General features: G+C 60.7%; 1 protein-coding gene across 1 annotated transcript; it reads right to left on the bottom strand.

The window, feature by feature from the left end:
- Positions 1 to 9,396: 9,396 nt before the first annotated feature.
- Positions 9,397 to 21,141, bottom strand: SUSD2 (sushi domain containing 2). Its single transcript, XM_051973382.1, has 14 exons — positions 20,968 to 21,141; positions 19,783 to 19,990; positions 19,270 to 19,421; positions 16,589 to 16,756; positions 16,223 to 16,397; positions 14,910 to 15,111; positions 14,727 to 14,812; positions 14,235 to 14,503; positions 13,873 to 14,016; positions 13,138 to 13,293; positions 12,276 to 12,521; positions 10,961 to 11,218; positions 10,533 to 10,709; positions 9,397 to 10,311 (listed from the first exon to the last, which is right to left on the bottom strand). The coding sequence occupies exons 1-14, from the start codon at positions 21,020 to 21,022 to the stop codon at positions 10,196 to 10,198; spliced, it is 2,412 nt and encodes an 803-aa protein (XP_051829342.1). The 5' UTR covers positions 21,023 to 21,141; the 3' UTR covers positions 9,397 to 10,195.
- Positions 21,142 to 23,399: the final 2,258 nt, after the last annotated feature.

Here is a 23,399-nt window from a genome sequence, read left to right on the forward strand (position 1 = left end):
TCTCCCAGTCGGGACCCCTGCGGGGGGGGAGAAGGAGGGGAGGCAGAAGGTAAGCAGGACAGTGCCCCACTCGTGGAGCGGGAGGCGGGGCACAAACTTCCCAGGGCGTGGCCCTGTGGCTTCGGGACCAGAAGGTGGCCGGTTACCTGCTCCCCTCTGGCTCTAGGAATCGGGAGTTTAGCAAAACCAAAAAAAAGGCGTGTCTGGGGACAAAGTGCCTCGGCCTCCGCCTGGGGCAAGCTTTAGACCTGAGGTGGGAAGATCAAAAGGCAGCTGGGAGGTGACCCGGGACCTGCAGGGGAGCATTGCCTCTGTCTCCTCCAGTCCCCTCCGGGGCCATGAGGTCATTCAACAGGCATCAAGAACTGGTTCCTACAGGAGTGAATGGAGACCCTCCTGAGGGAAAACATGGACGGGCGGAAATGCCCGGCTCGGCGCTGGGAGCCCGGGGAGTCCCTCAGTAGGGCCTTGAAGGCGACTTGGGTTCCCAAAGCATTCCCAGCGTGACATCACCACTCCCCCCAGAGGCCGCAGCCACCCCCAGCCAGTGCACAGCTGAACAGTCCCGGGGTCTGGCGGTGACCCTTGGGGCCTGGCGGTGACCCTTGGGGTCTGGCGGTGACCCTTGGGGCCTGGCGGTGACCCCCGGGGCCTGGCGGTGACCCCCGAGGTCTGGCGGTGACCCCCGGGGCCGGGCTTTCTGTTATTCCTGTTCACGAGCCCCATCGGGGTGCTCCCGATCGATGATGAGCCGGTGAGCTCAGCCGCTTCTGGGAAAGGGCATTTGCTCAGGGAGCATCACAAAGGGCAGTCGGCACAAAACCTTCTCCCCACGGGCTCACAGGGAGGGGGCGTCACCCTCTCGAAGCCTGGTCTTCCTCAGGGCTCGGTGCCGGGCCTCTGTATTTCACAAGGCGGCCTCCCCAGATCCCACGGAGGTAGTTAACACGTCTCTGCTGATGAGTCTCAGGCCGATCTTTCCCGTCCCGATCTCCCGCCGAGCTCGTCCCCCGTCTCCAGCCGCGTCTCGGACACTTCAAACTGCAGCCCCAGTGACATCTTGCACTGAGAGTGTCCAGACCGCTTCATTATCCTGCCCTAAGTCATCTCCACCTCCTCCTCCCATCACTTCCCAGTCCTCCCTGGTCCTCACATGGGGTCATCCCGCCCCTCCCCCCCGATATCCAACATGGCGCCCAGGCCTGCCCGTTGCCTCTGGAGCATCTCTCCTTACGTCGCCTCCGAAGCCCCTTCCCCCTCCGCCCCTGCCCCCTCCCCTGTGCATTCCTCCTGGCTCGTGCCCGGACTGTGGAAATAACTTCTGGGGGGCCCGGCAGCCTCAGGTCTCCGCCCACTGCAGCCCACCCTTCACTCGGACCCAAAGGGATTTCTCTAAAGTACAGCACTGACCACCCCCCCCCATCGCCTCTCGTGACTCCCTGTCATCCCTTAGATCAAATAGAAGCTGCTCTTTGGCATTCAAAGCCCTTCACAGCCCAGCCCCTTCCCCCTTTCCGCTCTTCTTCCCGCTTGCTCCCTCATGCTGCTTGTCATCTGTCCTTCACTTCTGGGGGGACCCGTGGCACCTCGGGGGCATCTCGACTTGGACAGGAGTTGATTTTAAGTGAATAGAGCTGCCCAAAGTCATCAGTCTCACCCCGTAGCCAGAGCGATGGAAGGTCAGGGGTGAGACACAGGCTGGGACAACTGGCAACCGGCCAGGATGCGGCGGGCGACCGTGGCGTCTTTGAGGTCCAACGGAGTCTGGGCGTTCCGCGGGGCCCGCTTCAGCCGCCTCCTGGCCGTGCTTCCTTCCGCCCTCTCCGCTAGAAGTAGTCTCCCGGGATGGGGCAGACGTCCCCTGCCTCGCCAATGAATTTGAGGCCCATCGGTCACCCCTAGTGGCGCGTGGCCAGTGTGCACGCTCCAGCTCCTAGGAGCCGCAGGTAAGAAGTGAGCGTCAGGTGGACCCCAAGGTGCAAGAACAGCCCTCACGCCAGAGGCGCTAGTCTTCCTCAACGGCCGCACACCTCTGACCCTGTCCTCCTGATTGTTCCCTCAACAAGACCCTCGATTTCTCGCTCTGGCCACTCTCCCTGGCTGGAGAGGCTCTCCCTTCTCCACTCTGACCACCGACCTCTCAGGTTTCCTGGGGAATTGGCAGCTGCGTCTGCCAAAGCGGCAAAAACCAGCAGGGAGCAGGAAAGAATAGAGGAGCAGAAGAAATGGGGTGCAATGTTGGAAGAAGACTGGGAGAAGACCTGTTAGAGGTAAAGGAGCACCAAAGGAGGAGGAGTCTGACTCTGTGTCACCTGGAAGCTCAAAAGTGGGATCCTGAGGAGATGACATTTGTAATGTCTGGCACAGTTAGCACTTAAATGTTTCCTCTTCCTTCTCTCTTCCTTCCTTCTTTCTTTTTCATTTTCTTCTTTCCTTCCTTCCTTCTATTCTCCCTCTCTTTTCTTTCCTCCCTACCCCTTCTTTCTTCTATCCCTTCCTTCCTTCCTTCACTTTCCTTCTTGTCTTTCTCCCTCCCTTCCTTTTTCCTTCCCTTCCTCACTTCTTTCTTTCTTTCCTTCCTCCCTTTTGTCTTCATTTCCTTTTTTCCTTCCTCTCATCTTTCCTTCTTTCTTCCCTTCCTTCCCTCCCTTCCTCTCTCCCTTTCTCCTTCCCTCCCTCTCTTCCTTCCTTCCTTCCTTCCTTCCTTCCTTCCTTCCTTCCTTCCTCTTCCTTCCTTCCTTCTTTCCTTCCTTCCTTCCTTCTTCCTTCCTTCCTTCCTTCCTTCCTTCCTTCCTTCCTTCCTTCCTTCCTTCCCTCCCTCCCTCTCTTCTTTCCTTCCTTCCTTCTTTCTAGAGCTGCCTCTTCAGGTCTTTCTCACACAGACTGGAAGAACACTGGAGTTTCATAAGGCCCAGGAGAAGTGAGAGTCAAAGAGAAACTGAGTCACTGCAGAGACACCAGGCCCAGAAATCAGGGACTGTCCAGGTCTGAAGCCAGGCTGTCTGGGATCACCCGACTGCCTGTCACTAGGAAGCCTGTTTTGCGGCCCCCCCTCCCCTCCCAGAGCCACCACCCCCTTGCTCTGTGAATAGGGGCTCTGTCTATAAAGGTCAGAGCGAGATCAGACTGCCAGAATGGAGGTCACGTGGCCTGGGGTCTGTGCCAAGGCCCGGCCTGGCCAGGCAGCTTAATCCTGAGGCCTGTGCCAGTCCCAGGCAGGGCATCTATTCCCACCAGCCCCTTCTGTGCAGCACAAGACTAGTCAGCGATCCAAACTCTGGGTCATCCTCAGCCCCACTTTCACCCAGTGTCCCCGGTCCTCCCCAGGGCAGGTCCTTGTGAACTTGACCCTGGCCCGCAAACCTGCCCCCTGGCAGCCTCAGCCCCTTCTCACTGCTTTCTTATCAGATCGGGCCCAGGTCCCCCCAGACCATTTCTATGCCTTCATTGTTCTACTGAAGATGAAGAAGCGCACGAGGGCCCAAAGTTTAGGGTTAGGCTCAGGGCCGGCCCCGGAGCCTGCTCTTCTCCAGCCCGATTCCCCACTCTTCCTTCCTGCACTGCCCGTTCCAGGCAAACGGCTGTTCACCATACAAAATCCTCCATCTTGTGTTTCTGAAACTTCTGTGCAGCTGGGCTTGGTGACCCAAAAGGCCCGTCCTTCCGCCCTTCCAGCTCCTTCCGGCCTTTCTCAATGGCCTCATTGGGGCGCTCTCTGATTGACAGAGCTTTGTACAACTCCTGCCCCATGTTGTATCCCCGGGGAAGCTCCCTGAGGACAAGGGCCATCTCCCTTTAGCCTCTGCATCCCCAGCACCAGAGATATGCTGGGCACCCATGTTGGAACCCTTACAAACTGCTAACTCATTAGAGTTGATAGATTGTTGATCTGATCTTACAAGAAGATGTTTTGGGCCAGAACCTGAAACAAGGTACTAAGTAGGACTAATTAATACAACGCTTGTGTTCACACCTTTACTCGTTGGAGTTCACAAGTTTGGGAGAGTCACAAAGTAAACTTTGTAACTTTGTGAATTCACATCTCCCTTAAAGCTCTTAGGGCCAGAGAGCACTATGGGAGAAAACCCACAATCCCATTCTCTCAGAAGAGTCAGATATAAGCCAGTGAAGAGAGATTCTGCAATATATTTTCCACTTGGCTGGCTGGTGGCGGAAGAGAGTTCAGCTGGATTGGAGAGGAGCACTCTGGTGCGGACACAGAGCACTCTGGGAGATTGAGGGCCAGAAGCCCTTTCTCAGAGGCAAGGCAGATTCAACTTGGAGCTGAATTGGAGGCTGAAGAAAGCAGAGGCAGAGGCTGAAGGACAAAACCTTTGCATTTGGAGACATTCGGAGGGCTCTAAGCTAACCGGGCTATATTGGAGGCAATAAAACATCTGAACTTTTATCACCTGGCTGCGTTTTGAGAAGAAAAAGATCACCACACACCCAGAAGGGCTTAATCAAGCCAATGGTGATCACCACTTCTCACCCCATCCCACCTCTGCCCTCTCCCCCCAGGTAGGCTGCCTCCTCACCCCACCCTATCCCATGCCCCCTTCCCCCAGGTAGGCCTGCCTCCTCACCCCACCCTATCCCATGCCCCCTTCCCCCAGGTAGGCCTGCCTCCATCCTTTTTTCTCTCCATATAAAAGCTTCTGGGGACAAAGAGAGGGACCTGGGCTGAGAAGGACAAGTACATGCTGGGAGATGCTGCTGCTTCAGGATGTCCTCCTCTGTCAGGGGCCAGGAGACTGAAGGAAAGGGGCCAGGCTGCTCCTTAAGTATCTGGATGGGGCTGACCGCTCTCTGATGACCGCCTACAGCCACTAGATCCTGGGTTAGCCTCAGCCCTTCGGCCTCGGGGGTGATCAGTGTTTGAAAGCCCCCTCCCGCTCTGGCTTTAGCGGCTCTGAGATCCAGAGGTCGCTTGGCTCTCCTTTTTTTCTTATTTTGAATTTGGCCTCCACAACTTTCCCTTCCTCTGTCCTTCCCTCCGTCCCTACTCAGCACCAGCCCCGGGACAAAAAAATCAAAAAGGGAGAAAAAACAGTCAGCAAAATGAGCCCATTAATGAAGCCACTCCACGTTCCACTTCCCCCTCTGCAGCCTCCCAGAAGGTGTCTCCAGACTCTCCTTTTCACGCCCACTTCCCTCCCTCTCCCTCCCCCCGCCTCTCGCCCCTGCCTTTCTCGGGCATCAGAAGCACAGAGCCCCCGGTCTCTCACAATGGTGTCGCCCTCCTCCAGGACCTCTGTCCGACCCCACATCCATCTAGGCCTAGAGCCCCTTGTGCCTCCAGGTGATTCCCCTTGGGTTCGTCTCGGCAGAACTGCCGGGGCTCCGTCCATCCTTGTTACCTTTGATGGCCTTTAATGCCCCCGTGGCCACACCCTAAGCTGCTGGTTCGGGCAGTCTGACGGGACCTGGCTACCAATAACTCCATTCTTCAGATGGACAAACTGAGGCTCAAGTGCTAAATCGAATTCTAAAGTTTGCATAGCAATCAGCCGCTCATTGAGGGGTTCTGTCACTCAAAGGGAGAGGGTGGGAAGGGAGGTCAGACTGGCCGACATTGACCTCTGACATGGTACCCATACCGACTTATTGGTATTGGTCTTATAAGTCTGGGTGATCCCGAGCTCCAGGGAAGGAGCCCCAAGTCTCCTGCACCTGACCCCTGGCTTCAGGGCCGGCATAAGAGAGTCTGACCCAGAAAAATAATCCAGCGATCTAAAGAGCCAGAGCAGCCGCTGTAACCCCGTCTCCTTCCACTCGCACTTGGTGATCTTGGGGAAGCGTTCTCCCATCTCTGGAGCGCGCAACTCGTCCATCCCCAAAACGGGGGCCTACGTTGTCACTTGATTTATGTACAGAATGTTCCCGGGCCTTTTGTTCCCGGAAGCCTATGGTTCCTTGGGCTCCGGGAAGGGGATTTTAGACCAGTTTTGTTTCCCTTGTTAGGTCTTGGGGCCAATTTAATGAGTCGCCCGTTAAATTAGCCGATTGTGTTCCCATTTCCTGCTCCCACACACAGCAAAGACCCCGTGTCTTCGGTGTGGAAGTTCCTGAGCCCCCACAGGCGGCAACGCCGGGAACACGGGGGCGACGAGACGGAGGGCTCGGGGAGTCGTTCAGGGGCCGGGAGGGGCTGGGGAGCGAGGTCCCGTCTGTGTGGGGCGGGGGGATCCAGTCGGGAAGGAGGAAAGCCGACAGCCCCTGTCACTCCTGGCCTTCTCCCAACAAGCCTGGCGACTTCCCGACCCCCCCCAGCACGGCCAGACTGGGGCGATGCTGCGGTGCGAGCAGGGCAGATGACAGAGGGGCCTTTGTGAGCTGTCCCAGCCCGGGCGGGGCCAGTCCCAGCCAGCTCTGTAGGGCCAGGACCCCCGTCTCCCAAACCGGGCCCCAGGCTCTCAAGGCCCGGCCTCAGCTCCCTCGCTGTGAGGCACAGGCCCCTCTGCCCGGGGGCGGCCCCGGCTCCGCTCCAACACCTCCCTGGGAACCGAGTGTAACAACCGCAAACCTGGGCTGGGGAGACCCGCGAAGCTGGGGCCACGTTCTGCCCCAAATGCAGCGCTGGCCACGGTCCTGCCTGAGAGCGAGGAGTACTGTCCTTATTGTTGCTGTTACCGTTGTCCATCACCCCTAGGAAGGCCCTGGGCCAGCCTCGGGGAAGCCCCCTCTTCTCAAACAGCCCAGTGCCAGGAGGGACATGCTCAGGAGGGTTGGGCGGCATTATTTGGGTTCAAAGCCCTTCATGAACACACACACGCAGATGCACACACACGCACTCACACGCACACACGCTCAGACACACACACACACACAGATGCACACACTCACATGCACACATTCACACATGCACACACACTCACACACTCACATGCAGATGCATACACACACATACACACGCACGCACACACCCTTTCCAGTCTTCCGAGACTGTTCCCCTTCATGGACTGATGTAGTGTGAGCAATGGCTTCCCAGCTGTTGCACAGTCAGTCAATAAGCACTGATTTAGCACCTACTGTGTGCTGGGGATTGTGCTTAAGCACTGGGCAGTGTTGTCGGCACACACGGGAGCCGCCCGACACCGACCGCTGGAGCTCCGGCCCAGACTGGATCTCCCCTTGGGAGGGGACGACACAAGGAGACCGACGGGCAGGTGCCATTCTCTGACCTCTGACCGGGAGGCTGTTGCGTTGTTTGACCTCTCTCCTCGACCTCCAACTTATCTCGTTCCCAGTCCCGACATCTGTAGATGCTCCGATCCGCAGCTGGGGAGGCTCTGGGGAACCGACCTGCCCCCCAGCACAGTTTCCCCACCCTGCACACCTGGAAAGCTCTGCCTCCGGCTTCCCGCACATCTCTCCCCCTTTCTTCAAGAGCCCTTTCCTCGTCCCCGGGAACACAGCGGCAGAGCCTCCCCAGTGTGGGTCTGTGGGTTCAGTTCTCAGTCCCTCGGTTTCTCTGTGATCACTTTTTTCTTCAGATATTTGCCAACCAATGCACTTTGTGAACTTTCTGGGTGTCCTCTGTTGGGATAATTGGCATTGCTCATTCCTGACGTTAAATTATGGGACAAGAAGAGAAGAGGAGCTGGTCACATGGTAAGGAAGAGGGCTGATGAGTGGATAGCCAGAACGCTCCACAAGTGCCCTTGAGATGGTAGGAGAGAGTAAGGAAGGACTCCATAACACGGGATAGATGCTCCGTGATGAACTCATGGGAAACAGAGGCAAGAGTCGCACGGACAGACAGACATTCTTGGAGCTATATTGTCGGAAGAATTTCAAATTGAAGAGCTCACTGATCAGGATATTTGAGTCCTTGAGGGAATCACCACGTAGCTCATTTTTCTTGCTTTTTCTCAATTCATTCAGTCTCTCTCCATTCATTTCCATATCCCCATACGTCTCTTTTTCTCATGGCACAACATGCCAGTGTGTTCATTATCATAATTTGTTTAGACATTCTCCCACTAAAAATCATCGATTTTTTATTTGCAACCAAAAAACCAAACTAAAATAAAAAACGTCCACTTGCAATGAATATTTTAGTATAGATGGCATCCTTCTTTCCCCTCACTTCCTTAAGCGTTCATGCCTCGCTTCTGGCTCTCTTGATCACAAAGTATGTGACATTTGTCACCTTTTGATAAATCTTGATACTAAATGACTTTTCAGAACACTTGGACCATCAGTTCAGAGCTACAGACTAGATCCATATTACTGTGTCTCTGTTACCTCCCCAGGGCTCTTTCCAGCTTCTGGGATTATCACTGGCAATCTGAAGGATTTAAGATGAAACTTCAAAGTTGAAATCTTTCATTTCTAAAAGCATCTTAATAAAGTATCTTCTGCCTGAACAAATGTAGCAAGAAACCCGTTTTATTAGTTGCACTGAGTTGTTCATTTAGGAAGAATGCCCAAGTTTCTTAAATCAACAAAGCTCTAGGTTTAGAATTGCTGATGTCTTGTTGCCTCTTTCAAACTGCCAATCATGCCCAGAGGCTTAATGGAGTCATCTGAGTCCTTACCCCTAACCTGAAGCCGAGAACCAGTAATAACTGGCATTGAGGCATAGGGGTCATTTAAAACTCTTGTTTGGCTTCTTAAAAGGATTTTTTTTCTTTAAAGGAATTTTTCTGCCATTTTCTTCTCAAACTCCTTTCACAGATGAGGAAACAGAGGCAGACGGGCGAAAGTGACTCGCCCGGGATCACACAGATACTAAGTGTCTGGGGCCAGACGCGTGTAAGTGACTCGCCCGGGATCACAGATACTAAGTGTCTGGGGCCAGACGCGCGTAAGTGACTCGCCCGGGATCACACAGATACTAAGTGTCTGGGGCCAGACGCGCGTAAGTGACTCGCCCGGGATCACACAGATACTAAGTGTCTGGGGCCAGACGCGCGTAAGTGACTCGCCCGGGATCACACAGATACTAAGTGTCTGGGGCCAGACGCGCGTAAGTGACTCGCCCGGGATCACACAGATACTAAGTGTCTGGGGCCAGACGCGCGTAAGTGACTCGCCCGGGATCACACAGATACTAAGTGTCTGGGGCCAGACGCGTGTAAGTGACTCGCCCGGGATCACACAGATACTAAGTGTCTGGGGCCAGATCTGGACTAGGGAAGATGAGCCTTCCCGACTCTGGGCCAGCACCCTGTGCACTATGGCGCCCCCTAGCGGCCCTACCCCTCTGTGGAGCGTCTTCCATCAGCCCTCCCCATTTCTCGTTTGGACGGAGTTGTGCGCATGTTGCTCCCACCCCACTCCCCCTCCACACCCCCCCCCCCCGTTAGATTGCTTGCTGTCTTGGGAAGGGGGGAGGTAAAGAGGGAAAAAAGATCACCAGAAATGACCGTCGGAAACTTCCTTCACACGTAATTGGAAAAATACCACTTTATTGGGAAAGTTTGCGCGCTCCCGTTGTGACCAGAGCCTCGGGTTCCCAGCGACGCCGATCTTGCGGAATCGGACCTTTCCCTCCCCAGACGCAGCCCCGCCGGGCGGGACCCCCTTCCAGGCGCACAGTGTCCCGACTCCCGGCCCTCTATCCGCTGCAGCGCCCCCTAGGCAAGTGTCCCGTCCTCTCCGGCTGTGCTGGCCACGGTCCGTGGTGCTGCCCCCGCCCCCGCCCGGCTCCTCCGCTGGCCAGGGAGCCCCCCAAGTCCTGGTTCTTCACCGAGAGGAGGAACAGCTTAGCCAGCAGAGGCCAGCGGGGGAGGGGCGGGGGGCCCGGCTCCCTGCTCGGGGAGCCCCCGCGGGAGAAGGAGCCTCTTCGGCGGGGGGAGGGTCTTCTCATTTCCGAGTCTCAGAAAGAGGCCAGCTCCTTCCAACGGGGGATGGGGAGGGGGGTGGGGCGGGAAGGGGAGGGGGTCGAGATAAAAACCACATTGGGATTGGCGAGTGACGTCATCCTGGGAACTGAGGTCGGATGTCAGGCTGGGGCTGGCAACAGACACAAGGCTGGGGGAGGATGGGGGGGGATGTGGCTCAGGTTAGGAATGGATGCCCAGGTAGGAGGTAAGCACTGAGGTGGGAGGTGGGCACCCTGCTCATGTGGGGGATGGGCACCTAGGGGCATGGGTACTCATGTGGAGGATGGGTGCTCATGTGGGGGATGGGCACTCGGGGGCATGGGTGCTCAGATGGGGAGTGTGATCCACAGCTGCAGGCTGCTCTACATTATAACCGTGGACCTCCTCCTCCTCCTCAGGAGTACGTAGCCTAGGACAGCCAGAACCATCACACACAGCACTCCCAGGATGACTGCGAGCAGCACAGTTTTATTCGAGGCTTAAAAAAGACCCAAGGGTGTGAAGGGAAGGCCCAGCCCAGCCCGGAGCCCTCCCCCTCCGCAGACCCTGTCCTTCCCCTCCCTTTCTGGACTCCCGCCCAGCTGGGGTCCCTGGGGCCCAGCAGGGGATGATGGGCCGGGCGGAAGGAAGCGTCGGCCAGGGACGGGCCCTTCCTGTGGGCCGCGAGGCCCCCGGCCCGGGCTCCGGGCCCTTCCTTACCTGGCTTGCACTGCGGCACCTCCCCTGACCACCTGCCGTCGGGCTGGCAGGTCCGCCGCTTGGAGCCTCTCAGCGAGTAGCCGGGCTCACAGCTGAACTCCACGGAGTAGCCCACCAGGTAGCTGGTTCCAGTTTTCTTCCCGTGCTCGGGGGGAGACAGCCAGCCGCAGGACACCTCTGAGGAGACGACCCAGGTTCGGGGCTCAGGAGCCAGAAGGCGCAGTCACTGACCCAAGGTCGTGGAGCCCCGTGCCCCGGAAGCCCCTCGTCTGGCACGGCACGGCCTCGGGGCCCGCAGCCCCGAAGCTCATTCGAAGCCCGACCCGGACGGGCTCTCCCTGATTCTGAGCCGAGCCCCCCGGTTTTGGATCACAGATCCCCGGGATGGGGGGGTCCGCCCGGGGCCCTCAGCCGGCCGGCCGTCTCACCGGGCTCCAGGTCCCGCTGCAGCCGCCGGTGCTGCTCGTGGGCCACCCTCGTGGCGTTGCCGATGTCCAGTCTCCCGGTGACGAGGGCGTCGAACTGGCAGAAGAGGTCCTCCCCACACAGGGAGGACACCTCGGGGGTCGGGGGCCCGTGGGTGAACGTGGGCAGGAAGTCGGGGTCGTGCTTGGGCTTCTGCAGGTAGTTGTCCACCAGAAACGAGGAATCATAAGTGAACAGGGAAGACTCGTTCAAAATGGCCCCTGAGGAGACACACACGGCCCAAGGGCCGTCAGAAGCGGGGGCCTCCCCATTGGCCCTTCTCCCTGGGGAGCCCCCCAGGCCCCAACACTGGCAGCCGATGCCCACTGGGGACACTGGCAGATGTAAGGATTTCTGCAGAACCGGGGTTTTGGGCGCCTGGGCAAGCCTGGCATGTCTCCGGTACAGTCATGTCCTACTCTGCGTGACCCCATTTGGGGATTTTCTTGGCAGAGATCTTGGAGGAGGTGGCCATTTCCTGCTCCAGCTCATTTTACAGATGAGGAAACTGAGGCAAGCAGGGTGAAGTGACCATTCCAGGGTCACACAGCTGCATGTGAACCCTGGTCCTCCCGACGCCAGGACCAGCTCTGGCTGCCATACAGTCGGCACATCGGCTTAACCGAGACTTCCAATAAAAGGAAGTGGGGGAGGGGAGGGTTCCGCCCCCTCCGGACTCCTCATCAGGCAGCCCACTCATCGGAGTCAGAGCCAGGCGGGGGGAAGGCCGAGGGGAGTGGGAGATGAATCTGGGGGATCCCTTCTCTCCAGAAAAGGCGGGGGGCCCCAGGTCACCAGGACCGAAGAGCCACCTTGCAGGAGACTCCGACTCCTTAGAGTTTTCTAACCAGACAAACCTCACGGAAGCGCCCTCTTGGGTGGTCCGGGCCCTGTGCTTTCCCTCCCCCAATTCTCCCGCCCTCCTGGCCAGGAGGGGCTGAACTGCCTCCATGGGTCACAGCTGAGGTCAGCCCCAAGGGCCCCGACTCGCCGACCTGCCAGCCCACCCCGCCAGGGCTCAGGGGCGCGCTGGCTTTGAGCTCTTTGACGCCCCCCCGCCGGCCCGTAAGCTGGTCTGGAAGTGCTCTCTGGGCCCAGGGCGAGCTGCCTCTGCCCGTCTCTCTACTGCTCCCAAGTACAGAGCAAGTACCGAGAGGCTTCTTCCTGAACTGAGATTTGGGGTGCTGGGCCTGGAGAGGGCTCCCTGGGGGAAGGGGACCACGAGCCGCCCAGCCTGGCCCCGGCCCCTCAGGAGGCCCCCCCATGGGTCTTACTCACAGTCGGCGCCAAACTTGAGCAGCTCCTGGGGGGTGCTGGGGGACAAGACCGTCCTGTTCCTCAGCGTGAAGTCATCGCTCAAGTTGTTGTTCAGGGTCCCCAGGAGGCCCTGAGTGTGGTTGAGGAACTTCTTGGGAAGAAGGACGCTCAGGCTCAGGAAGTGCTCGTGCGCCTGGATTTCCACGCCAGCCCCGGAGCTCAACATCATGGACACGTTCCGGTTCCCGGACACCGACAAGTACATGTCTAGGAGAGGCGGGCACTCACGCCGGGCACCCTGCCCTCCCCCCCTCCCCAGGGAACTGAGCGTGGGCACTGCATCGGGTCGGGCTTCCTGACGCAGCTAAGGACCAAACCTCCACCCCTTCCTCCGGGGATTAGTGCCCAAGGTGCCAGCCGGCTGGCCCGGTCCTGGGCGGGTCCAGCCCCGCGTCCGGAGCAGGAGCAGCAGCCAAAGGGCCTCCAGAACTGGGGGTGTCCGGCCTGAGGATGAGAAGGCTCGGGGAGGACAGGCCGGCCACCCCACTGTCTGAAGGTCTGCTCCGGAGGAGGGGTCAGCCCCAGAAAACGGACCCAGAAGGAGAGGACGGGAGTGAGGATCAGACCTCCGAGTGAGAACAGGGCAGGTAAGCGAGTCTCCCGGGCCCCCCGCGAGGGTCACATCAGGCCCCCGGGAGCTGGGGAGGACTGGCTGGATTGGAAGACCAGGGGCCGGGGGAGGAAGGGGACACAGACTCCAGACCCGCAGTTACGAATGGGAGCATGGGCCGGTCCGCCGGCCGTTAGGAGCCTTGACCGGGCCTCGGCCCTCCCTGGGCTGCCTGTCGCCCAAATGCTGACCCCATCGCTTCCCGGGCCTCACCTTTTAGGTCTAACCAGCTCTGCTCGGTGAAGTTCAGGAGCTCCTGGTTCAGCAGGACCTCGAGGGTCTTTCCGCTCGGCCCCCCGAGCCGGGCCTCGACCACATCAGAGACGTTCTCCTTCACCGCCACCGCCAAGATGGCCGTCGCCTGGGCCCCTGGAGGGAGAAGACCCAGGAGGTCCCGACCCTTCCCGGGTGGCCTTGGAGACCTAGGCCCGAGTGTCCAGCCTTTATGGTCTTTATGGCCAACGCTTCTCCCCTGTGACGGCCCTCGAGCTCTCCGCTGTGGCCCAAAGGGGTCCCGTGCTCCCCAACCTGCCCGTCCCCTTGGGAGCTCCGCCCTCGGTCCTGACTCCCGGCCTCCCCCGGGTGTCTCAACCAAGAGGGCCTGGAATTCTGGGATCAGGAGGAGCTGCCACCTGCCAGCTGGGCCACCGAGCAGAGATGCCCAGGGAGAGGGCGCCCGATGCCTGGGGAGAGGGAGCCCAGTGCCCGGGAAGAGAGCGCCCAGTGCCCAGGGAGAGGGAGCGCGGCGCCCGGGGAGAGGGCACCCAATGCCCAAGGAGAGGGAGCCCGGCACCCAGGGAGAGAGTGTCCGGTGCCCAGGGAGAGGGCACCCGATGCCCAAGGAGAGGGAGCCCAGCGCCCGGGGAGAGAGCGCCTGGCGCCCGGGGAGAGGGCACTCGATGCCCAAGGAGAGGGAGCCCGGCACCCGGGGAGAGGGAGCCTACTCACTGCTGGCTGTGGAGGGTGGCTGGGTCCTGGCCTGCACCATCAGCCCTGTGAGCTCAGACTGCACCATCACGTACTCTCCCCGGCCGTTGAACGTAAAGTGGGCGCCGTCAAACGTCAGGAAGTGAGGGTCCCCGAAGGCTGAGGCTGTGACCCAGAACAGCCTGGGTCAGGGGTGGGGGCCGAAGACGCCCTGCCCCCCCCGACCACCGAAGGGCCGGGGGCCGGGGAACCCAGGCCAAGCCCTTGCTGGGACGCCGGCCCACCCGTGCCCACCGGCGCCCAGCCAGGGCCCAGCTCCCCGCTTCATTTTCCTGAGAACGGAGCCTTAACCACCCAGGGGCGGGGGCCGCGGAGTCCCTCACCCAGGTGGGGGGGGCGGTACGTCCGGCAGTCGCTCGAGGGCCGCAAATCCAGGTACAATTGGCAGTTCTTGGACCAGAGGCAGCAGTAGTAGAAGGTGATGACGTCGTACATCCAGTGGGAGAAGCCGGGCACGCGAGGGGGCGCCCCGAAGGGGTAGGAGCCCCAGTCGTGCCCGCGGTCTGGGGTGCTCCCGCTGGACGTGTCCTTGGTCAGCACCTGGGTGCCCGCCGCCGAGTAGCAGCATTGCTGGCCCGCCGCGTACCGGGGGCTGGGGGGGAGGACGAGAGCGCCCGTCAGCCCGGCCCGAAAATCAGCGGCCCGGGGCAGAGCAGCCGGATGGGGCGAGGGACGAGCCCCGGGTGGGCTCCGGAGCAGGGCCGGCTTTGGGGGAACGCTCAGGGGCCCGGCCCCCCGCCTCCCGCACCCCCATTCCTCTCCCTTTGGGGCTCGGGCTCTCCCGGAATCTCCCAGGGCCCAGGCCACCCCCTTACCTCCCCTGGATGCTGCGCACACAGTGCACGGCCTCCGGGTGGTACGTGCACACGCTGCCACTCTCGATGTCACAGCCGTAATCGGTCTGGGGAGAGCCGCACGTCAGGGAGCTGCCGCCCCCCGCCTCCCTTCTTCCCCCTCCTCCCTCCTCCCTCCTTCCTCCTCCCTCCACCAGCACTCACAAAGAAGCGGCCGGTGTCGGCCCGAGCCTGGGTCAGAGTGCAGGGACAATCCTCGAGCTCCTCCAGGAAATTGGGCAGCGTTTCCTCCAGCCGGACCCAGCTCTTGCACTTGGCGGTGGCCCAGGCGGCAGAGTCTCGGCGGAAGTCCTCCCCCAGGTGCCAGGCCAGGGCGTGATCACTGCTCCAGATGGCAGGGACGTCCCTGGGGAGAGGCGGCCGAGGGCCCGTGAGCCCAGCCCCGGGCCCGCCCCCCGCCCATGGGCCTTGCCCGGGCCCCAGAGAGCCTTGGCTGCCTTCAAGTAGTTACAGCTCGACAGGCGCGGCCGGTTGGCAGCTGGGCCCCAAGCGGCGCCGGGAATAGGACAGAGAGGCCCCCGCCCTTCAGGGAAAGGGACAGCATCGCGGGCGCGGGACAGAGAGGGCGACTCGGCCGCACCGGGGGAGGGGAAGGACCCATGGCAGGGTCTGCTCCACTGGAAGTGCAACTAACAGGGCGCCCGGGAGAGGACCTTCCCCCAGAGCATCCATCCACGGGCCCCGGACGGGCCCCCCAGTGCATCCATCCACGGGCCCCGGACGGGCCCCCCAGTGCATCCATCCACGGGCACCCCGATGGACCCTATCAGACCCCCCCAAGCGTCCATCTGTGGGCACCCGCGGCCCCCTCATGACAGCCCCTCTCCCGCATCCATCCGTGAGCACCCAGTCTGTGGGGCGAGCCGAGCCCCTCCCCTCCCCTTGCCCGGCTCTCCAGGGGAGCCGCTCTACAGTTTCCCCCCAGCTTCCTCCCGAGCTCCGAGACTCCAGGGAGCGGCGTTCAGGGCCGCCAGCTCCCCAGGCCAGATGTTTCCCCTGCCCTCCCCCCCCAGGCAGCCCCTGCCCTCAGAGTTCCCCTTCTCTCCGTCCCCGCCCGTTCTCTGCCCCACCCCCACCCCGGCCTTCTGGCCTTGCCTGCCCCTCTTCCCGTTCCCCACCAAGTCTGGACACGGAGGAGGCCACGTCCAGAGCCTTCCCGGCCCCTGCGGGCTCACGGCCCCTTCAGCCCGGCCTGCCCCGACTTCCTTCCCCCCAGACCTGGCCCTTCCCGGCTCCTTCTCTTCCCTCCCTTTCCAGTCTGGAGCCGGGCCCGGCAGGTGCCTCTTCTCAGTCCCCCTTCTAGCCCCTCCTCCCGTTGTGTCCCCCCGACTCCGGCTCCTTCCCCCACTGGTCTTGGCAGACTTTGGACACCAGAGCTCTTGATGTCCCCCCGATTCTCCCGAAGGACCGAGAGAATGGGCCCCTGCTCCTGGCCGGCCCCCCACCCCCCGCCTCACCTCTCTCCATCCCGGTGCTTGCTCCCGGAGATGCGCAGGGCGCCCACTTCCCAAGCCTGGTACTGGGGTTTGGCGGGCACTGGGGTGAAGGTGAAGTTGGGACCATTGGAGAAGTTCCTGGCCAGGGTGTAGAGGTACGACCACTGGCCCTTCCAGTCGTCAGAGTAGGGCTTGCCTGAAAGGGGACAAAAGTATTTCACCCCACGCCTGGTTTCCCATCGCTTCCCACTCCCCAAACCTCAAAGGCCATTCTGACCAAACTCGCCTCAGTCCCCCCTTTAAAATGGGCCCATTAGCCTTGGTGACCTCTGGGGTCCCGCTCCCCACCGCCCACATCCGGCCGAGTGTGCTGGACCCCAGCCTTACCCGTCTCTCGGTAGCCCCACAGCTCAATATTGACCCTGGGCTCAGGCAGCAGGGAGCTGTTCCAGGAGAGGGTGAGGGTCCCGGTGACCCCCGGGGTCCCGTAGTACTGCCACTTGGTGTCATTGACCAGCTGACTCTGGGCAGAATCGGACACTTTGCCGGGATGGACTGGAAGAAGGGGGGCAGCCAGTGAGTAAGGAATGGAGCTGGGAAAAGGGTCCCTTGGGCACTCAGCCCGGGCCGTGAGCGCAGAGGAGCCGACTCGGTGACCCAGGCCCTTCAGAAAGGGGCCAAATGCGGAGGGCGGGCCGTCCGAGGAATACTTACCTTTGTGTCCCCACTACTGAGCCACAAGCCCCCACCCCCCCAAGGGGCATGTGACTGACATTACATTCTCGGAAGCCAATTACTGAGCAATGCGTAAGCTTTGGAAGCCTCGTTTTGTACTTATTCCTGGAGACAACGTGTAACTGGGGAGAGAGGTTAGAGCATGGGCTGGATTGGAAAGAGGCGTGAGGAAGACAGACTCCACCCCCAGCAGCTATTAAAATAGTCCAGATGTGAGGGGATGAGAGGGAGCCGTGTAAGTGGGGATGTGGTTTTGGAGGGATGTGCAGAGGAGAACTGGACCAGAGATGAGGGAGGAGAAACGGACCAGAGGAGGGGTGTTGTGGTTCAAATGTGGGGTTCTTGTTCTTCTATAAAATATTATAATAGTTCTCTCTGGGTGCCTTCCCTGGAATCAGGATTTTGTTGGTCCCTGTTCGGGCGCCAAAATGTGGTGAGCTTTTTCTTCTCAAAACTCAGCCAGGTGATAAAAGTTCAGATCTTTTATTATCTCCAATATAGCCCGGTTAGCTTAGAGGCCTATCTCTCTGCTTGGTTCCAAGAGCTCTCTCCGAATGTCGCCAAATCCAAAGGTTTTGTCCTTCAGCCTCTGCCTCTTTCTTCAGCCTCCAGCCAGCTCCACTCTTCATGTCATTCCGGTGAAATCTCCCAAAGTGCTCTGTGCCTGCACCAGAGTCGCTCCTCTCCAATCCAGCTGAACTCTCCTCTGCCACCAGCCAGCCAAGTGGAAAATATATTCTTCCTTGCCTCGCCTCGGAGAGAGGGCTTCTGGCTTAATTCCACTGAAACCTGACCGAGAGCCTCTGTCTGTTTCTTTTATACAAGAGGGATGAATTGTGGGATACGAGAGAGAGGGATTATAGGTTTTCTCCCATAGTGCTCTCTGGCCCAAAGAGCTTCAAGGGAGGTGTGAATTCCCAAAGTTACAAAGTTTACTTTGTGAATCTCCCATACTTGTGAACTCCGATGAGTAAAGGTGCAAACACAAGCCTTGTACTAATTAGTTCCACTTAGTACCTTGTTTCAGGTTCTGCCCAAAACATCTTCTTGTAAGATTAGATCAACTCTAATTAGTTAGCAGTTAGTAAGGATTCCAACAGAGGGGGAAAAAGTGAAACGGACCAGAGGAGGGGAGAGGAGAAACGGACCAGAGGAGGGGGAAAAAGTGAAACGGACCAGAGGAGGGGGAAAAAGTGAAACGGACCAGAGATGGAGCAAAAGTTGTCAATGGACAAACCTTGGCAAGTCTGGATGTAGGATATGTGGGAGAGGGAGGAACCAAGGAGGAATCAAGTTTTCCAAGGTGCAACACAGGGAAGTTGGTCTCAGTGGGAAGAAGGGAAAACTTGGGGGAAGAAAATAGGTTCAGTTTGGGAATCAATGGGATTGAGGTGTGTCTGGGGAATCTGAAGCAGCTTGTGATAGGGACTCAAGTCCTGTGCAGAGGATGACCCTGGACACGTGTCCCTAATGAGAGACAGTCATTTAATTCAGTGCATCTGCTGAAGTCAGAAGAGATCTGGGGTCTAGGATGCCTTTACCTAAGGCTTTTCTACCTACCACATGGGAGAGAATGGGGAACCAGGAAGTGAAAGGGCTGTTGGGAGAAGGACGTTTGCTTTAGACCAAAGGCCACCTCTGGCCAAATAAGAAAGCTGGAGGAAGGATCTGCACTTCTTTTGGGGAAACCGAGGCCAGAGAAGCAAAAGCCCGGCAAGTGAAGAGAATCATAGACTTAGATCAGAAAAGGCTTTCGGAGCTCATCCAGCCTACGATCCCGTTTTACAGACAAGGAAACTGAGGTAGGGCCAAACGCTTGCAAAGAGCAGAAGTCGAGTCAGGCCCTCTTCTCTGCCCCCCGAGGTTCCCACCAGCCCTGGCTCCATTATGGGAAGACTGAGGGTGCCAGGAAAAAGTGAGGAAGAGTTTTAAGAGAAAGGGGCTAGGTCCAAGAGAAGCAGTGAGCAAGCCCCTCACTGAGCCGTGTGTCGGCAGCCAGGTCCCTCTGCCTCTCCGAGGAGCCTGGCTCGGCCTCCAGGGGACTCCTTGGGAATCCAAGATGGTGCCAGCCCGGGGATAGCAGCTCAGGGGCCCGGGACCAAGGGAGGAATGTCCTTTGGCCCGACTCAGCGAAGTGGGCAGAGCTCACTCTGGGAATCGGGAATCCCCGACTCATCCCGACCCTCCCTGGGCCTCAGTGTGCCCCTCTGTGAGATGGGCAGTCTGCATACCCAGCCATCCTCCCTCCCTCCCAAGATGCCAGCAGGCTCTCCAAGGGAGGTGGGGAGGGGAAGCGCCCAGAGAAGGTACTTGGGAGCTCCACGGGGGCTCACCTGCCAGCCAGGTCCCGGAGCTAGGGAACGTTCTGCCGCCATCCAGGGACACTCTGAAGGGAATCCGCCCGCTTTCGTACAGGAGGGGCGACACACAGTGGATCCTGCCCTTGTCATCCACGTAGCCCCGAGTTTGGATGGTTTCTCGGAATCTGGCGCCCAAGGAAGGAGGACTCAGAAAGAAGGCGGCCCAAAAAAAGGCAGCCCTGCTGGGAGCTCTTCTGGCTCGGGCCCAGCTAGGGCTGGCACACAGTAGGGACTTTGCCTTGGCTCTACTTGCCCCTTGTCTGGCCAGAAGGCCCCTCCTCCCTCCCACATGGGCTCTCATTGGCCCAGTCTCATGGAGGGCTCTGGGTGATCTTGGGCTAAGAGAAGACTCAGGGCAGCTGAGGGAGGGCTGTGAGAAGGGCCTACCCCTGCCCTCCCCCCATCGCCTGCTATGGCTCCCTGCTTCTCTCCCTTGCTTGTACAAGGTGATCCCGTACCTGTCTTTTGCCCCCGGGAAGCACTCACCTGCAGACCACGGAGGAGGCCTGGGGGACCCACGGCTCTCCCAGCAGCACGAAGTCTTTGCCGCCCATCACGGAGCCCGAGTAGGGCTCGATCTCCAGACAGAACTGCTTGTAGTCGGGACAGCAGGTGCGCAGGGACGGGCAGGTCACGTGACAAGAGCAGTTGTCTCTGAAAGCCCCACAGTGCCCAGAGCACGAGTCTAGGGACTCTGCGGAGAGAGAGACCCCAAGGAGCGCAGGCCCGGGCCCCAGCCTGCATACCCGGGGGCCCATGGGGGGGGCGCCCAGGTCCTCGGGGCAGTAAAGCCCAGTGAGCGGCCTTCTGAGAAGCTACAGCCGAGCGAGCTGCCGAGGCAAAGTCACTGAGCGGCCCGATTTACCCTAAACAAACCCGGAGGAGCCAGGCTCCCGGCCTGTGGGAGGCTCCTCCGCAAGGTGGGCCCTGGCCGGCGCCCCTCCTCCCCCAGGAGCCGCCCGGGGTCACTCGCCTCCCGAGCCTGGGCTTCGGACCCAGCTGCGGGCCCCGCAGTGACACTCGCTGCCCCCAAGCCCTGCGCGGGCCCGGGGCGGGAGTGCCCTTCCCGCTGCCTCAGGACTCCGCCGGAGCTCCGGGAGCCTCCCCTTAGTTCCGGACCTTGAGGTGGCGGGGATGGAGCACAGAACTGGTCTCTCCGCGGAGGATCGCGGGGGACTGGGGGGGGGGGGGGTTCGGGCCGGGCGGGGCGGGGCCGGAGGGCGTGGCGAGCAGCCCAGTCAGTTGGCAGTGCTCCGCCCCGCCCGGGATCCCCGGCTCGGCCCCCGGGAAGCCCACCGCTCCCGGACCAGGGACGCGTCCCGGAGGCGCGGGGAGCGCGGGTCTCGGCAGCCATTCCCTCCAGGGCGCCCCCTCCCCACCCCGGTCCCACCGTGCCAGCTCCCACCCCCACCCTCCCCGGGAAGGGACTCGGCCCGGTCCGCCTCCTGGAAGCCTCGGGAGCCCAAGGAAAGCTCGTCCCGGCCCTCTGGGGGAAGCTGCGGGGAGCCGGCAGCGCAGCCCCCCACCCCACGGGGGACTCGAAGCCAAACGCCGCTTCTTTCTCCCCCCGGGGCCGCGTGCCCAGCCTGTTTCCCCGCCCCGAACCCCCTCCCCGGGCTCCCCCCGCCACCCGCCCGGAAGGTTGCTCCGCAGCGGACGCGCCTCCAGTACCTGCGGGGAGCCAGAGAAGCCCGCTGGCTAGGAGCGCAAACCACCAAAGACACATGGCCGGCTCGCCTCAGTGTTCCCGCCCTCAGCAATGGGCAGGCGGACACAAGAAGGTAAGGAGAAAAAAGAAGACCCCGGAGCCTCTCCCGGCTGGAGCCAGGGCTCTTAAAAGTCTGGCCCCAGGCCCGGCCCAACTCGGAGCGCCGCCCCTCCTCCTCCAGCCCCTCCCCTCCCAAAGTCCGAACTCAGGAGCCCGGGCCCCAAGCCCCGCCCCGGGCCCCATCCCCCAAGTCGGTGGCACTGGGTGGCGGGAGGTGCGCAGGAAGGGGGAGGGAGGGGGCAGCCTGGGCCGCGGCCCATCTCGGGTCTCCGGGTCCGGTGAGGACTGCGCTGCAAGAAGGGAGGGGAGGGGGAGGGCCCCCCGGAGGCGGTGCCCCCCATCCTGGTTATCCCGGGGCGGGACGCACTGAGAGGAAGGCCGAGCTTGGAGGTGGGCTCTTCAGTCATCCTTCCCTCGAGGGCGTGGGGAACACCTGGGAGAGGGGCCTCGCAGGGGGCAGGGCGTCAGCTCCCTGCGGGCAGGCACTTCTGTCCCCCGTCCCTCCCCCCCCTCCGTCCCCCCTGCCCGGGCAGAGAGCAACTGTGGGCTGGGCGGGGCTGCCCTGGAGCGGGATGGGCTGCTGGGGGGGGGGGCGCTTGCTCGAGATGGCCCCTGAGGACCCCCCCCCCCTCGCCAAAAAGACCCGGGCAATGGACGGGGCCTGAGGTCCCCAAGGGAGAGCTGTCTCTCTCGGCCGCTGCTCTGAGCCTGGGGCCCTGGAGGACCCTCGCAGGGACCAGTCCCGCCCCTCCCCCGGGTCGGTCCGGGCCTGGGCAGGGAGCCGGCCGGTCAGCACGCGCCGGAGCTGCAGGACTGGCCGCAGACCCTCGACGGCCCTCTCTGACCGGAGGAAACTGAGGCAAACGGCGACTGGCCGGGCTCGGCCGGCTGGGAAGCGTCCGGATTCGCGCTCGGGGCTGGCCCAGCGGCCCGGCGAGCGAACCCCGGCTGCGGGTTCCGCCCGAGACGTTTGCCAGCGCGGGCCTGGGGAGTGCACCGGGCTCCCCGCGCCTCGGTTTCCCCGTCTGTAAAACGGGGCGTGCGCGCCACCACGGAGCCCGCCCCCCCTCCCCCGCTCCGCAGAGTTCTGGGCGTCCTGTGCACTTTACACCTGAGTGAGCCCCCATTAGCCGCCCTGCCTCCGTTTCCTCCTGAGAGAGAACAATGACCGTCCTTCCGGGCGCGAACATCAGATAAGGTGCCTCCAAATGCGCGGTCCTCGGACTCATTGTCATGACAATAATGGGGGGGGGCGGACTGGACCCCGGAGCAAATACACACGTGCACGCGAGTCCGGGGGGAACTGGAGGCAGAGAGAGCTGGGGGGGAGGGGCGCCGGGGAGAACGGTCAGCCTGGGTGGGGGAGGGGGACCAGAGCAGGTGGGGGAGAGGGGAGAAGGACTAGAGCGGGTGGGGGAGGGGGGAACTAGGACAGGTGGGGGAGGAGGAAGGGGGACTAGACCAGGTGGGGCAGAGGCGACAGTAGGCTTCTCGCAGAAGCGGGACTGAGTTTCACGTTGAAGGGAATGAAGGTCTCCCAGATGGAGCCAAGAAGGGGAGGGCGAGAGCGAGCGGACATCACGGCCGGCATCTGGCCGCAGCCCAAGCCTGGGAAGGGGCCGTGGGGAGCACGGATGAGCCCGGGGCGGAAACGGGCGCCGGAGCCCCGCTCCAGGCTGCCGGCAGGTGTTGCCGGTCCTGCTCCGGTGGTTTTCTTGGCAAAGGTACCGGGGTGCCCGGGGAACGAAGGCAGAATGTGAGTGACTGTCACACAGGGAAGCTCGGTTTGACTCTGGGCCCAGGGAGCTATCTACTGCGCCACCCAGCTCTCTCCTAACCGCCTGCCACCTGCTCCTTTTTTTTTTTTTAATAACTTTTTATTGACAGAACCCAGGCCGGGGTAATTTTTTACAGCGTTATCCCCTGCACTCTCTTCTGTTCCAATTTTTCCCCTCCTCCCTCCACCCCCTCCCCTAGATGGCAAGCAGTCCTTTACATGTTGAATAGGTTACAGTATATCCTGGATACAATCTATGTTTGCAGAACCGAACAGTTCTCTTGTTGCACAGGGAGAATTGGATTCAGAAGGTAGAAATAACCCGGGAAGAAAAACAAAAATGCAGATAGTTCACATTCGTTTCCCAGTGTTCTTTCTTTGGGTGTAGCTGCTTCTGTCCATCCTTGATCCATTGAAACTGAATTATCTCTCTTTATCGAAGAGATCCACTTCCATCAGAATACATCCTCAAACAGTATCGTTGAGGTAGATAATGATCTCCTGGTTCTGCTCATTTCACTCAGTATCAGTTCATGTGAGTCTCGCCAGTCCTCTCTG

This window comes from Antechinus flavipes, chromosome 1 (assembly GCF_016432865.1).
Source record: "Antechinus flavipes isolate AdamAnt ecotype Samford, QLD, Australia chromosome 1, AdamAnt_v2, whole genome shotgun sequence".
Lineage (NCBI taxonomy): Eukaryota > Metazoa > Chordata > Mammalia > Dasyuromorphia > Dasyuridae > Antechinus > Antechinus flavipes.